General features: G+C 43.5%; 1 protein-coding gene across 2 annotated transcripts in view; it reads left to right on the top strand.

The window, feature by feature from the left end:
- The window catches only part of TERB1 (telomere repeat binding bouquet formation protein 1), a 64599-nt gene extending 50577 nt beyond the window's left edge, over positions 1-14022 (top strand). For both annotated transcript variants that reach the window (XM_068131182.2, XM_068131183.2), the window contains 4 exons: positions 5323-5381; positions 5744-5842; positions 6022-6171; positions 13606-14022. In XM_068131182.2, coding sequence (XP_067987283.2) covers positions 5323-5381; positions 5744-5842; positions 6022-6171; positions 13606-13631 — 334 coding nt within the window. In that variant the 3' untranslated portion in view covers positions 13632-14022. The remainder of the gene's footprint in view (positions 1-5322; positions 5382-5743; positions 5843-6021; positions 6172-13605) is intronic.
- The last annotated feature ends 1119 nt before the right edge of the window (positions 14023-15141 follow it).

The raw sequence follows: 15141 nt of genomic DNA, 5'->3' as shown, positions 1-15141 counted from the left end.
GAAACCACATACGTCCAGATTGGACTTACCGTTCAGGGGTGACATGCCAATTAGTAGTCACATGTCCTAATTTAAAAACTACAATTTTTGCACATGTTTATATACAACAAACACATGTGAATAAGGGTTACATACATTAGGACACTGATGGTGTAAATTAATTGGCCTGTAATTTGTTGTTTTAGCATGTTGTCCAAGACATACTGAATAATTATAGCACAATATAATTCGGCAATAATAAGACAAATTAACATACGAAAAAAAGAATTTTACCATCACGTTCATAATGTTGATATATACGTGTGCAAATTTTGTAGTTTATCAGACCATCGACGGCCGAGATCTGAGCTTTTCCAGTTTGGAAAAGCTCAAAATCACCTAGTGTTGTTAGGGTTAAACAATAAATACAACATGGAATCGGTTTGTTTGACAGTGCGTTAAGATATGACTAGATTTATCACAAAATTGAACAAACCATATCAGCATCGTTAATAGCAGTAACCTATATCGAAAGTATTTGAACAAAGGTTGCAGTGCATTGCGATCATTACGTCCACCACCGAAGGTGGACAGATGTTATGCTTTCGCCCCGTCTGTCTGTCTGGAACAGATTCGGACAGAATTTGGTGGACAGGTTGGGTGTGTGACAAGGAAGAATTGATTCGATTTTGATAAAGATCAGCATCAGAGAATTTTTTTAAAGTGCTTCTTCACAATTGAGAGATGGGGGCCAAAAACGATATACAACACGATAGATTGGGTATGTGACAAGGAAGAAGAACCACCTTTAGAGGCCATTTTTTCCCGCAGAGCAGGGGTTGGCCTTTTTTGGGCACCATGGCCCCCTTTTTGAAGCAATGTTTTATGGCCGGATGCCCTCCTGACATTTATGGTCCGGATGCCAACCCTGTTGGTCGCCTCTTGCGACATACAGGGAATTACCAGTGAACTTGTACTCAATTTGCTGACCTCGGAAGGATGAACAGGCTGAGTCAACCCCCTTGGCGTTAATTCAGCGATCAACCAGGATTCGAACCCAGGATCCTAGGATCCCAAGCCAGCACCCTAACCGCTAAGCCAAGTATGTGACAAGGAAGAATTGATTCAATTTTTGTATATATTGACTTAATGATATGTCACCAGCACCTCCTGACACTATCATGATTACCATGAGCAAAGCACAGAAACTGGACAACATTTCACACTATTCACCGCTGATCAACCACTGTACAAGTTTACCGTAGAGGCCCAGTGGGCTCATCCAGATCTAGTTCCACATCTGATTCTCAGATTAGGTGAAATGCATATGCTGATGAGTTGTTTGGATACTGTTGGAACATTGATGGCAGAGTTTGGCCTAGCACAGATTTTGGAGTCTGTATTTGGAGGTGTGGGCAAAATGCTAACTGGAAAAAGGTTTCCAATGAATATGAGAGTTGTGCGCATGGTGGCTGAGGAGCTACTCAGAGATGTTGTCAGACAAGGTCACCTAAAGCACCATGATCATCTTTTGACTGTGCTGGAAGACCTGACATCTACAAGTCGCACTGCAAAGATGTGGGTTGATATCTTCATAAACCAGTACTTATAATGATGCTGTATGTAAGGGCAGAACGAGAAGGTGATTGTTGGCCTCTTCACCTACAGGCAGTTAAACTTACTTTTTTTTTTTCTTTTTTTTTCTTTTTTGTATACAAGATCGAGGCTCGTGAAAGAGCGAACATTAATCACACAGAAAGACAAACCGACACATAAAACATATAACATCGGGAGCGGTAGACAAGATGGGGAGAGAGGGGGAAGGACACAAACACAACATTTGAGAGCAGGGACCGAGAGACATGGAGACATCGAGAGATCTGAGAGAGGGCGAGGGCTTTGGGGGGGGGGGCATGGGAAGGGGGCGGTGGGAGAGGTATAAAACATATGGACACTGCCAGGACTTCCAGGAAAGAAGTTGGAATTTCAAACAAGGTGGATCTGGGGTGAATTAGCGGGGGTAGAAAAGATCAAGGTTTTGGATGGGGGAAGATAAGAGATGGTGGTGAACAGCTGTTTTAAAGACCTGGAGGGAGGAGTGGGATTGAAGGGAGTGTGGGAGTTTGTTCCAGAGGCGGGAGAAAAGAGGAATGGAGGAGTGAAGGTGAGCAGAGAGTCGAGATTTTGGCAGTTTAACCATCAGAGGCTTGCTGGCAGATATTGTGCGACCTGTAGGAATATTTGGGGGACAGAGCACAGAGAGAGCTGGGGGAGCAAGGCCGGAGAGGAGTCGGTAGAAGACAGAAAGACCACCTACCTGCCTGCGGTGAGTGAGTGAAAGGCCCTCAGAGATAGCTTCATCGCGGGAGATTCCAATGATTCTGAAAGCTTTGGTTTCAACAGCATGAAGCCGAGCTAGGTGTGAGGCAGGAGCACCAGCCCATAGGGGAGAACAGTATTCCATTGAGCTGCGGATGAAAGCCTTGTATGTGGTGAGGAGCTCAGGTGTGCCTAGGAAGGACTTCGCACGACGGAGGATGCCCAGTCGGCGACTGGCTTTGCAGGCCAGCTTGGAAATGTGGTTTTCCCAAGAAAGATCATGGCAGATAGTGAGACCCAAAAGCTTGAGCGACATACTTCTTTGCATCCAGGCACTAGTCAGGTTCACTTTGTTTTTTCATTCAAAATTTTGGTAGATTAGCAAAACTATACATTTTTGGAATATTCAGAGCATGAGGAATCCAAAAATTAATGTTTACATTTGCGTGGACACCTTTGCGAAAATGACACTCAGGACAGTGATGAAGATCTGTAAAAGCATATTCCTGAACGGTATAGACCTCATAGATCCTGTGTATAGGACTTATAGTTCAATCTGATACTACCTATAACTTCCTATAACAACCTATAACTTCAAAGGACTTGCAATATCATGTATTATGTAATACAGTTATATCACAAATATAAAGACAATGGTTTTCAATTACCTTTGTTTGTTGCTTTTCTATAATCCTGAGCACTATTTTGAGGCCTTTATTGGATTCCTTGACCCAGAAAACATAGGATTAGCATATTTAATTAAGTCTCTAGGTTGACTAGAAGCCGAGATAGCGCAAAATATGTATTTTATGGCGGCCATTTTCAAAATCCAAAATGGCGGCCATGCAGGTGTCTGTGCAAATGCCAACATTGATTTTCAGATTCTCCATGCTCTGAAGATTCCAAAAATGTATAGTTTTGCTAATCCCAAAATTTTGAAAGAAATTATATTTGTTAACATAGTGTTGGTGTTGGGCTAGCGGCTAGGGTGCCAGCTTAGGATCCCAGGATCCTGGGTTCGAATCCCGGTCGATCGCTGAATTAACGCCAGGGGGGTTGACTCAGCCTGTCATCCTTCCGAGGTCGGCAAATTGAGTACCAGTTCACTGGTAATTCCCTGTTTGTCATAAAAGGTGACAAAAAGGGTTGGCGGCAGGAAGGGCATCCGGCCGTAAAACATTGCTTCAAAAAGGGGACCAAAAAACAACAACAACAACCACGGTCCCCGAAAAAAGCCAACCCCCGCTTTGCGGGGAAAAATGGCCTCTAAATGTGGTTATTTTTTATTTATAACATAGTGAACCTGACTACACATCAATTATGCAAGATATATGGTGTGTATTATCTGAGGAGCATGGAGGCCTTACCAGCAAGCGTGCTTGAACTCTTCATGAAAGATTCTCATGTGATGAGGCACATACTGTGATTGTGGAATGGCATCTGGAGTGATATGTGTATTGAGACAAACAATACATCGATATTATGCGACCTCAAACATGTCTATATTGAAGACCTGAGTGAAATATACAATATTTATCAGCTTGACAATACTTAGACTATTTGGATATTTGTTCAAGAAGAAATTTTGTATTTTGGCAGCCATTGTGTTGTATGCTAATGATCTCAAATTGCCCAATGCTGACAGAAGTCGAGTAAAAATATTTTTCAAATTTGTGGTCTTTGCAAGTGAAATTCACCAAAAAAAAACTTAAGATGCCAAAACAAGGCTATGACCTGAAAACATAGTTTGGCTGTCGGACTAAACCGGTATACGACTGGTATTGATGTATGGAAGTGAAAAGTGATCATTGGGGATATAATATTTCAAAAATAATGGAAAGAACAGAGTTGAGAATGATACGATGGATGAATGGATAGTCTCGGAAAGAAAAAGTCCAAGCTCAAAAATAAGGAAGAGATTTGAAATCGATACGAGTAGTGTAGAAGAACTTAGGAAGAGAAGACTTTGTTGGTATGGCCAGGTGCACTGAAGATCAAAAAAGATGAAGCTCTAAAGAAAGCAAGGAAGAAAACCGAACAGACGTCTTAAAGAAGCATGGATTGAAAATGTCAAGAAAGACATGGAATGCATGGGTTTGCAGGAAACTGATGAGATGGATAGATCCGTACAGTGGAATGCCATCATCATGGAATGCCATCAACAACGTTGTTGTTGTTGTTGTTGTTGTTGCTGCTGTTGGTTTCATTATTGTTGTTCATCGTGTAATGCAATCATTCTTCTGCAAAATCTTCTGATCGCAGTTTTTCATCACAGAGGCATTCATCCAGTAGGTGTGACTGCTGTGTTGCTTTGCATCACTCACTCACACAGTGCAACTTGCACGATTGGACTCTAGCTCAGTGGAAGTACACTGTACACATCAGCACAACTATAAGCATTCTTGCATGCCAATCATCCAGAAGCCTATTATCATAATTTGTGTGCCGACTTAGGAGATATGTTCCATTAAGCATTAAGGGTAGGAAATTTATAACTGTGTAACTGTGCCTTTTCTTTCCTCATTGATTATTGTGACTGTATAAATGTGTCTCTTTCATGATTAATCCTTGTAAATATTTGCTTCTTTGCTAAATGCTTTGTTTCCATCCTGCCCGTTTCATCTCATTTCCTTTTGGCTTGGTTAAGTGTGTAATAGTTTAGATAGTCGGGAACTTCTTCCCCACTGGCTCCGTAATTTAGCCGGGTATGTAATTGATGGTTCCATTCGAACACACCGAGGGTACGTGCCCCAATTGACAATCGCCAACCCACCCGGAAAGGTAACGAGTTTTGTAAAAGAGCGAGGACCCTGCCAGGTTTGGCGGTATCAATCGGCGTCTGTGGTTGACTAGCAACCCGCCGGACCACGGAGTTATCCGTGGCTTGTGGTCTCGGGACCGGAGTTCGGGAGGAGTCTGAGAAGTCCCCTTGTGGTAAACCCCGAAACCCGGCACCTGTAACAATACTTTTGGTAGATGATGTTAAATTCCAGGTGATTGTTGTGCTGTACACTTCTCTTTCAGGAAGAAAGGAAGTGGGAAGCAAGAAACTCCTTGGCTAGGAATATCAAAAGAGAATATCGGTGAGTTTTTTTTAATCTTTTACTTTCTTCCATTTTATTTGTAAAGTGCATGCTGCTGTTAAAATTGTTTGGGTGTTTAATCGGTTGGACATCTTGACTTTGGTAACATAATTTCAGCCAGTCCTCATTTTCCAAAGCCAAAGCTAAAAATAACAAGTCCAATGTGCTTCCTGCCGCACTCTTGCTCTCCTTTTATTCACCATGACGTTTCTGAAACTTTTTGAATACCATGCTATACCTGCAGATTAAACATGTAGCAAACATTTTTCACCAAAATTGATTTTGTATGCATTTCCCACTGTATTGTCATCTTAACATCCCATCCAACCTTGTTTTGTCTGTTCCCTTCCTCCACGAGGCAGATGTCAACCCGATGCATATTTGCCGAGAAGAGATCGAGCAGGAGATTACAAGGCACAGAAGGAAACTTAGCATCTGTTGCTCCAGCACACGCTGCTTAGGTAATGTCACTCGATTTACTGTACCACCCACAAATGGTCTTGTAACAACTAGGCGGACAGCTGCAGTGCCAGGTGAACATGACCACAGCTCGTAGTTGCAGAAAAGTTCGAAATATTAAAATATAGCTCAATTCCATCAAAGCAAGTGGCTCTTAACATCCCTCCTGTTTGCCTATCAGCTTGCTCGGCCAATGGCTTTCTGCTGAACAGCATCAACTTTGTCTCCACACTGATGAACTGCAATTCCACGTGTGATCTGCATCGTAAACTGTTAGAAATAGAGCGAGCATCCTGCAGGAAAATAGCTGCTCATCATGTTTCACGAGCAGGTAGGCATTTTTCTGTTCTCTGTTGGTGTGCAGACTGTTTAATACCTGATAATTCATATCCAGTAATTTGAATAGGGTCTTCAGTGAACAATATACTCCATTTTGAATCCACCACTGTGTTTCAAACTGATTCAAGACCTGAAGTTAATTTATTTATTTTAGTTGGGACTATCATTTCTGCAGAGCATTCCATCTAGCCAGTTATAATGAATATAATGTTTGACGTATATGGCATACATACGTATATGGCAATTAAAACATACACCCATTCATTTATGCTACTTAATTGTGCAATACACTTTGGGCTCCACTAAGTTTCCAGGAACTAGTAATGCTGAAGGACATACAAACACAAAACTGAATGCAACAAATTGAGAGGTATTTGCTTACCTGCAAAAAATATGTGAAACACTTGATAGAGATGGAGATCAAGCTGCTATGTAGGATGGAAATAGATACGTAGTAAACATTTCTACAGGCCAATGGCATGATGAAGCCTGATACCAAATGTACTTCCTGTTCTTTGACCCAGATTTGCATTCTCGTGTTTGCATTAACAGCATATCCCATTCATGGAAACCGCAGCCATATGGAATCTGCTCAAAGAAATAATGTGATTCTGAGTCATGATAGCAGAGGTTTTGAGCAGTTTTCATACAATGAAGTGCCAGTACTTGATGCATTGCCATAAGGGCCACTTGCTTTTTCAATGGCAATTAAAAGCTGAACGCCAAGCCTGAAGTGGTCTGGTCAAAGCACGGTGTCTGACAGTCGTAATAAGTCCATCTTCACTCAAATAAATAATTGCAGCTGTCAATTACACATTTTTAGGTCATCTCATCTCGATTCTCGAAGAGATTTACTTTAAAAATGGATCGTGACATCCGAATGTCTCTCCCTCCATCCGGTCATCCGTTAACTTTTTGCTAGTCCTCCCTTATCACCCGGCTGATTGTTCTGAAACCTTAAAACATGAATACAAGACAGTAGCCCGCAAAATTGCTGGGGCTTAGATGTTTTGATTTTGGATCATGGGGCTCCCAGGGGTGTTGACCCCCAAACTTTGGATCCATACTCGTCCCTTACTTACCAAGCGGTTGCTCTGAAACCTGATACAGCCCTTCTACTTGATGGTCCACAGGATCGCTTGGTCTTAGATTTTTCGATTTCGAATCAGCAGTCCTCCCAGGGGATCAAAGGTTCTCCCAGGGAGGGGTTATCCCCTGAAACTTTGGATCCCTAGTCTTACCTTATTTACCAACTGATTGCTCTGAAACCCAACACAGACCTTCTATTCGATGGTCCACAGGATAGCTCGTTTTAGATTTTTAGATTTTGGATCAGGGGTCCTCTCAGGGGATCAGCAGTTCTCCCAAAGGGGGGGGGGGGGGGCGGGGAGTATCTCCAAATCAGTAGAGATAATGGACTTTATGCTTTGTCAAGAAAATGGACAAAAAACAGTGGTATAAACCATTTTAATACAAACATTCCTACATTCTACACTGAGATAATACAGCATGTTCTCTCTCTATTATGCATTTATGCTGCACCCCATAGCTCAAATACAAATATCAATTTGAAGTTGCATTGTCAAAATGTAGTTATTTAATTATTTTATCTTCTTATGAACAAAATAATAAACATTACTCTATTTATTTATTTTTTTTTTTTTTTTTTTTGTATACTGAATCGAGGCTCGTGAAAGAGCTAACATTTACTTCACAAACAAATCAACCAGACAAACAAAATATATAAAAAGCGGGAGCGGAAAACAAGATGGGGAGAGAAGGTGAAGCACACAAACACAACATTTGAGAGCAGGGAGATGTGTGGAAGGGAGAGGGCTTGGGGGGAGGAGGCATGGGAAGGGGGGGGGGGGGGTGGAGGAAGAAGTATAAAACACAAGGACACCAATGACTTCCAGGACAGAAGTTGGTATTTCAAAAAAGTGGAATTGGGGTGAAATTAGCGGGGGTAGAAAAGATCAAGGTTTTGGATGGGGGAAGATAAGAGATGGTGGTGAACAGCTGTTTTAAAGACCTGGAGGGTGGAGTGGGATTGAAGAGAGTGAGGGAGTTTGTTCCAGAGGCGGGAGAAAAGAGGAATGAAGGAGTGAAGGTGAGCAGAGAGTCTTGATTTTGGCAGTTTGACCATAAGAGGGTTGCAGGCAGATCTTGTGCGACCTGTAGGAATATTTGCGGGACAGAGCCCAGAGAGAGCTGGGGGGGCAAGGCCAGAGAGGAGTCGGTAGAAGATGGAAAGACCACCAACCTGCCTGCGGTGAGTGAGTGAGAGGCCCTTGGAGTTAGCTTCATCGCGGGAGATTCCAATGATTCTGAATGCTTTGGTTTCAACAGCGTGAAGACGAGCTAGGTGTGAGGCAGGAGCACCAGCCCAGAGGGGAGAGCAGTATTCCATTGAGCTGCGGATGAAAGCCTTGTATGTGGTGAGGAGCTCAGGTGTGCCAAGGAAGGACTTCGCACGACGGAGGATGCCCAGTCGGCGACTGGCTTTGGAGGCCAGATTTGAAATGTGGTTTTCCCAGGAAAGATCATGGCAGATAGTGAGACCCAAAAGCTTGAGTGACAGAACTTCTTGGAGAGGATTATTCAGAAAGTGGATGGGAGGGTTGTCCAGTCGGTCTTTTCGGAGAGACATCGTAAGAGTGTGAGATTTGTCAGGATTGAAAGACACTAGGGCATGCCCGTACTATATCTATATCTAAAATTATATCCCCCCCTCTATTTACATGAAATGGTTTGGTCCATGAAATGTTTTGGTCCATTCGCAACGCCAAAGCGAACGGCGAACGCTTTACATGAAATGGTTTGGTCCATGAAATGTTTTGGTCCATTCGCAACGCCAAAGCGAACGGCGAACGGCTTGCGAGTACAGTGACAATCCCCCCGGGGTCCCCCCCTCTATTTATATCCCCCCTCTATCGAGAAATTATTATTTTCTCCGGAAGAAATCGAATTACGTACCGTAATGGCGCACGCGCTGGGCTCAGCATCAGCTCGCTCTCACATCGGCCACGCCTACGCAATAACGCGTTCTGTAATTGGATGCCGGAAGTGCAGTCCTCACTGTCCGGAAGGTCGTATATCGCAGTTACGATGAATCGCAAATTCGTTTTTATTAGTTTTAAAACATAGTTTAACGCCAACATAGCGCCAACATAGTTTGCAAACGTGAAATAAATGAATACGCTCTCAAATGTGCCATCCGAGGCAGAGTGTGTTCGCCACGTTCGGCACACGCGATAGCTCGCTGCTCTCTGATTGGTTGAATCGTTTTTTGGACATAGCTCGGTAAGTAATTGTCCGATTAATATGAAACCTTGAAAAGGCACATCCTCGGGTCCCCAGCAATATACCTGGCAAGTTTCAAGTATATCGGACCCGTGGTTGTCGAGAAACAGCGGTCACAGACAAACAAACGTACAAACAAACAAACGTACAAACAAACAAACACACAGAGATTACTGGAATTATAGATAGATGTTCCACTTGTTTGCCCAGTCTGTGATTTTGTCCAGGTCTGCAGAGAGTGAGGAGGCAGCAGACTGCCGATCTGAGGGATGAAGAATGGAGCGACAGAGAGTAGAGTCATCAGCAAAGAGATACAGAGGATTTTCAAGAGAGTCAGAGAGATCATTGATGAAGACCAGAAAAAGGACAGGGCCTAGAACACTGCCTTGTGGAACTCCAGCCTGAACAGGAAGAGGAGATGAGAGAAACCCATTCAGGGCCACACGTTGACTACGACTAGAGAGGAAGTCCGCCAGCCATGCGTGGAGATTTCCATGGATACCAAAAGAGGAGAGTTTGGTGAGCAGAGCGGGGTGCCAGACCGTATCGAAGGCACGTGATATGTCAAGAGAGACTGCTCTAATTTCCTGTTTGGCATTGAGGACCTCCATCCATTGTTGAGAAAGCAGAAGCAGCATGTCCAGAGTAGAGTGTCCAGGTCTGAAACCAAATTGATGATCAGAGATCAAGCCGTTGGAGAAGAGGAAAGATTTCATATCTGAAGCAATGATGGATTCCATGACTTTGCTGATAATTGGGAGAAGGCTGATTGGTCTGTAGTTGCTGGGATCTGTTTTTGCACCTTTTTTGTGCAAAGCGGTGATGTTGGCAGATTTCCAAGCAGATGGAAGATGACCTTGAGCAAAAGAGAGGGTGAAGAGAACAGAGAGAGGGAGTGAAAGAGCGGAAGAACAGGATTTAAGGACCCGTGGGCTGATGCCGTCAGGTCCAGTTGCAGAATCCGAGTCGAGGGTTGACAGAAACTTTTCCACCTTGTCAGGAGGAAAGGACACAGAGTCCAGGAGCAGCTGGGTACGACTGGGTACGGTGGGTACAGAGAGGGATGGGTTTGGGACACAAGATTTAGAGGCAAACACAGAGTTGAGGCATTCAGCTTTTTCGCGTGCGGAGTCAGCCGTGTGGCCATTTGAGGTGAGGGAGGGGATGGAGGGGGAACAAACACCAGAAACAGATTTGACCAGACGCCACCAGGATTTGGAAGAGGGAGACAGATAAGAGAGTTCGGTCCTGAGAACGGAGAGATATTGTTTCCTGGCTCTCCTGAGCGTGGACACACACTTGTTTCGGGCTTTGTGAAAGGAAATGAGATTTCCTTCCGTTGGATTTGCTTTCCAGGAGACGAAAGCAAGTTGTTTCTGGGCAATCGCCTCACCACAAGATTCCGTGTACCATGGACGGGAGGAAGGGTATGACAACAGTGCATGAGAGGAACAGGGTATGACAACATATGACAACATGGGTATGACAACAGAAGACGAGATGGGATAAATCTGTGCATGAGAGAGAGCTTTGGAAGAATTCCCAGGAAGAATTTATGTCAGAGGCAGTAGAGATGGGAGACCAGTCCAGATGATTGATGGCTGCTTGAAGACCGTGCCAGTTGGCCTGAGTGAAATGCCAGACTCGTCGACGCTGAGGAGGCTCTCTGAAAATGGTCAGATGACTGATGATTTTAATGACTAGCATTGAACCTGTCGCTTCGCTGACGGTCGTTGAACAATATAACATATATGTTACAGTACAGTAAAACGGTTTATTGACAGTCGATATTTGCAAAAAAAAAATTTTTTTCCAGAAACATTTTGTTTGATGCTAAAAACCGAGTATTAATCCTTACTATAATTCAAGGACCGGGGTGTGTTTGTTTGTGCGTGTGTGTTTGTCGCACTACTCCTTCAGTTCTGGGCTGATTATATCCAGACTTGCTACGTGGGATCAGCATGACCCCACTTAGTGTATAGGGGTGTTTTGATTTTTGCCAGTGGTATTGGTGGGAGGGGGGTGGGGGGGGGGGGGGGGGAGGAGGCGGGGGAGACGCAAATTCTCTGTGTAAATATGTATCGTGTAGCACAACTCCAGGTGGGAAAGGGTATTACAAGTCCCTGCCCTTCACAGTACAGTATTCCTCTCCCCACGTTTTCCAGTGCAGTGAGGTATTTTGAATTACGCAGCGAGAGGTATTTTGAATTGTGCATTTGAATAAGGATAATAACATAACCCCTTGGCTTCTAATTTTAGTAATATGCACACTTATTCACCAAAAAACAATATTATGAATTTGTTTTGTGTTCCCAGGAATCAGATGTTATGCTGGTTTTTTGTTTTTTTTCAAGTTGCAAAATGCATGAAGTCTTTTGTCATTTATACTGTTACTGATCGCGGTTTAGATGTTACGATGGGCCGAGCGGATGGTCCAACCGCGACCTAACAGGATCCCCAATTGGCCCGACTCCCCCAACGTTGACCAGATCGCACCACAGATATTCAATCGGGAAACCTCTAAAGCGACCGAAAGAGAAGGAAAAGAGAAGAAGACAGAGTACGGAAGAAGAACAGATTTATTATACACACACAAGCAAAAAGAAAGAGCGACCAAAATTATTTACAGCAATGGATGGAAGAAGCAGTCACACAGTGCATCGTTAGCTTATACTATTCAATTTACTTAACCCCAGGGCAACGATTAGGACAGACGACGTTCACACTTACACGGGGGATATTGCAGGCAGGTATGGCTTGAGGTGGATTGCTGGAGAGGGAGGCAGGGTAGGAGGCAGCAGCTCTCAATTCCTTGCGTTTTTGGCGGGAAAACCCTCGGCCGCGTATCCGCTGCCGATGCTGTAGACGTCACGCGCTGGCTCGGTCACACCTGTTCCTCTCCTTCTGGTGGAGCCGTCTCCCTCCTCTCAGCGCGTCTCTTTAAACCTTGTTTCCTCCCCAAGTATCTCTCCTTTTTGGGTTTGGAGCGTCTCTCGTCTCACAGCTCACAGCTCCTCTCGCAGGTCACCTCTTCTCTCATCTCCTGAAGCAGTCCCTTCCAGTCGCTTTTATTACTCCGGGCGGAATCAAGCCGCCGGCTGCGAGGGCACGCCTACCGGGTCGCTAACCGCGGTGCTGGTTGGCTGTTAGGGCTGTCCGATTCCTCTTTTGATCATGACGACGTGCCACGCCTGTGAGTTGGCGGCTCCTACCCCCCTCTTCTCCGAGATTAGCACATGGGCAATGGCGGCTTGCGGGATTGAACACCACTCGCACCGCTTTTGAAAGGAACTTTGGGGGAGCGGAGATGATTGGGGAAATTGAAAGGGGCCTACGCTTATTTCGTTTGATACAATGCAGAGTCAATCTAGTGGGAAACACATATTTAGCCTCCATGGAATAAGGAAATACACTATTTAAAAAGATATATCGTGGCCTGTGTGTAAGTTTCATGGAATTAACTTGGAGGACGGCTGCGACCATTATTTACATTACGAGGGTGTTACACACAACAAAACCATACTTTTCACATTCGTTACACTTCCTCCAAAATTGTTACACTTCTCAAAAACCGTTACACTTCTCAAATTCGTTACACTTCTCAAAACCGTTACAATACCTTGTGAAAATTGTTTTATTCCTGCCCTGACTGACTGCTGGGAAGGCAATGACAAACCACTGAGCATAACCCGGGCCAAGAAACCGCTTTGGCAGCACCAACACTCTGTAAAGAGTGTGCTACACATCATCATAACTTTAAGCAAATTTGTCTGAAAGACTTAATGCTTCCCCTTCCTCTCTCTCCTCTTTTTTTCGTTAGCTCAATCCCTCGCTTGTTGAATCCTACTGAGCTAACTGTCCAACTGAGTTTGTTGCCTTATTTTCCTTTTTTTTCTTTACAAGATCAAGGCTAATGGAAAGGTGAGGTGCAAGAGGGTATAAATCCATGAGCTTCCATGAACCTCAGTTTTGTAAAGCAAGACTGTGGCCTAACAAAACTTCATTTTAATACGCACAAAAAAGTGCCCTCGTCGAATTAAATATAGGGGAAGACATTGAAGTTTGCCCTTTCGTTCCTGATGCCATTGCATTGACAAGTGTGTTCTGTTTGTGTTTTGTGCAGCCTTCGTACAACCAAGGAAGAACTAGTTCTTTCATGAGAAAGATCAATGCACAAGTGCCATAGTCATCTACAAAGAGAAGGAATTTTCATATTATTCTTTCCTTTTATCATCTCCTGGATATTTCTTCTTATGTAATTTCTCTTCTTTTTCAAGCTGCACGATTGCCCAGTTGAGTGATTTATTCCTTGTACTTTGGCAAAAAGCTTGAGGTTAAGCATCATTTTATTAGTGAGAATGTTTGGTTGATCACCACCATAACTCATGAAGTCAATTTTGAGACTGCTTTGTGGTCAATTCTTATTGGCATCATACTTGCATTTAGAAATTTCATTTCCATAGAAACATTGAATATATTTAATAAAGACTGATGTACTGTATATTCATGAAAGTAAATAAACTCATTTACCACCTCTCAATTTTAGTCTTAGTCCTACCATCCTTGTAGGCAGGCCAGTGCATTAATGAGCATTCCACACTTTGAAGGGGATTTTAAGCTTACTCTTCCTTCTGCCATGGCATCTTTCAAAAGTAGTAGGCCATTGTGTGCTGATAACCTGGCCGTGATGTTTTGGCAACACCTTGCCATGAAGTAGCGAACCATTCACGCCATATTCTCAGCTTGGAAACGTCCAAGACCCCGATGGACACTCTCTCTCTCTCTCTCTCTCCCCCTCTCTCTCCCCATCTTGTCTACCGCTCCCAATGTTATTTGTTTTATGTGTCTGTTTGTCTGTTTGTCTTTCTGTGTGATTAATGTTCGCTCTTTCACGAGCCTCGATCTTGTATACAAAAAAAAAAAAAAAAAAAAAAAAAAAAAAGACCCCGATGGACACCAGATGGGTAAGTTTTACCATTCACTTTACATGGAGAAAATATTTTCCCACTGAGCCAGGTGAGGTTACGATAACCATTGTTCCAAAAGCATGCCATATACTGTATGTACAGTCTGTACATACAGTATGTACATATACTGTGTAGATGTGTGTGTACAGTCGTTGCCAAAACTATTGGCATGTTTACATGCCTTGAATGTGTGCATGGCATCATGAAATCAGGAGATTATCAAGGCATTTTGGAGCACAATGTTCAACCCAGTGTCAGAAAGCTGGATCTCCATCGAAGGTCATGGGTCTTGCAGCAGGACAATGACCTCAAACACACTTCAGAAAGCAGTTATTTTGCAGTTATTTTGTCCAAAGGTTGTGCTACTAAATGTTAAGTCAAGGGTGTCTATAATTTTGTCAATGCCATTTCTATTTATTTGCTGATTTAAAAGGATATATTATGTTCTGAATAAAAAAGGTTCTGTAATATTAACAGTGAAATAAAGAATTGTGCAGACCAAATACTTTGGTCAATTTCAACTTATTTTTCGAGAAAATGAATGATCGTTTTAAGGCCATTTTCCCCGCTAGAGCGGGGGTTAGCCTTGCGGGCCCCATGACAATCATGGTTCCCTGTTTGAGGCAATGTTTTTTTATGGCCGGATGCCCTTCCTGACGCCAACCCTTGGTCGCCTCTTACGATGCACGCAG

The sequence above is a fragment of the Myxine glutinosa genome, chromosome 11 (genome assembly GCF_964187855.1).
Source record: "Myxine glutinosa chromosome 11, kmMyxGlut1.1, whole genome shotgun sequence".
In the NCBI taxonomy this organism is placed as follows: domain Eukaryota; kingdom Metazoa; phylum Chordata; class Myxini; order Myxiniformes; family Myxinidae; genus Myxine; species Myxine glutinosa.
This window is presented reverse-complemented; position numbering and strand designations above follow the sequence as displayed.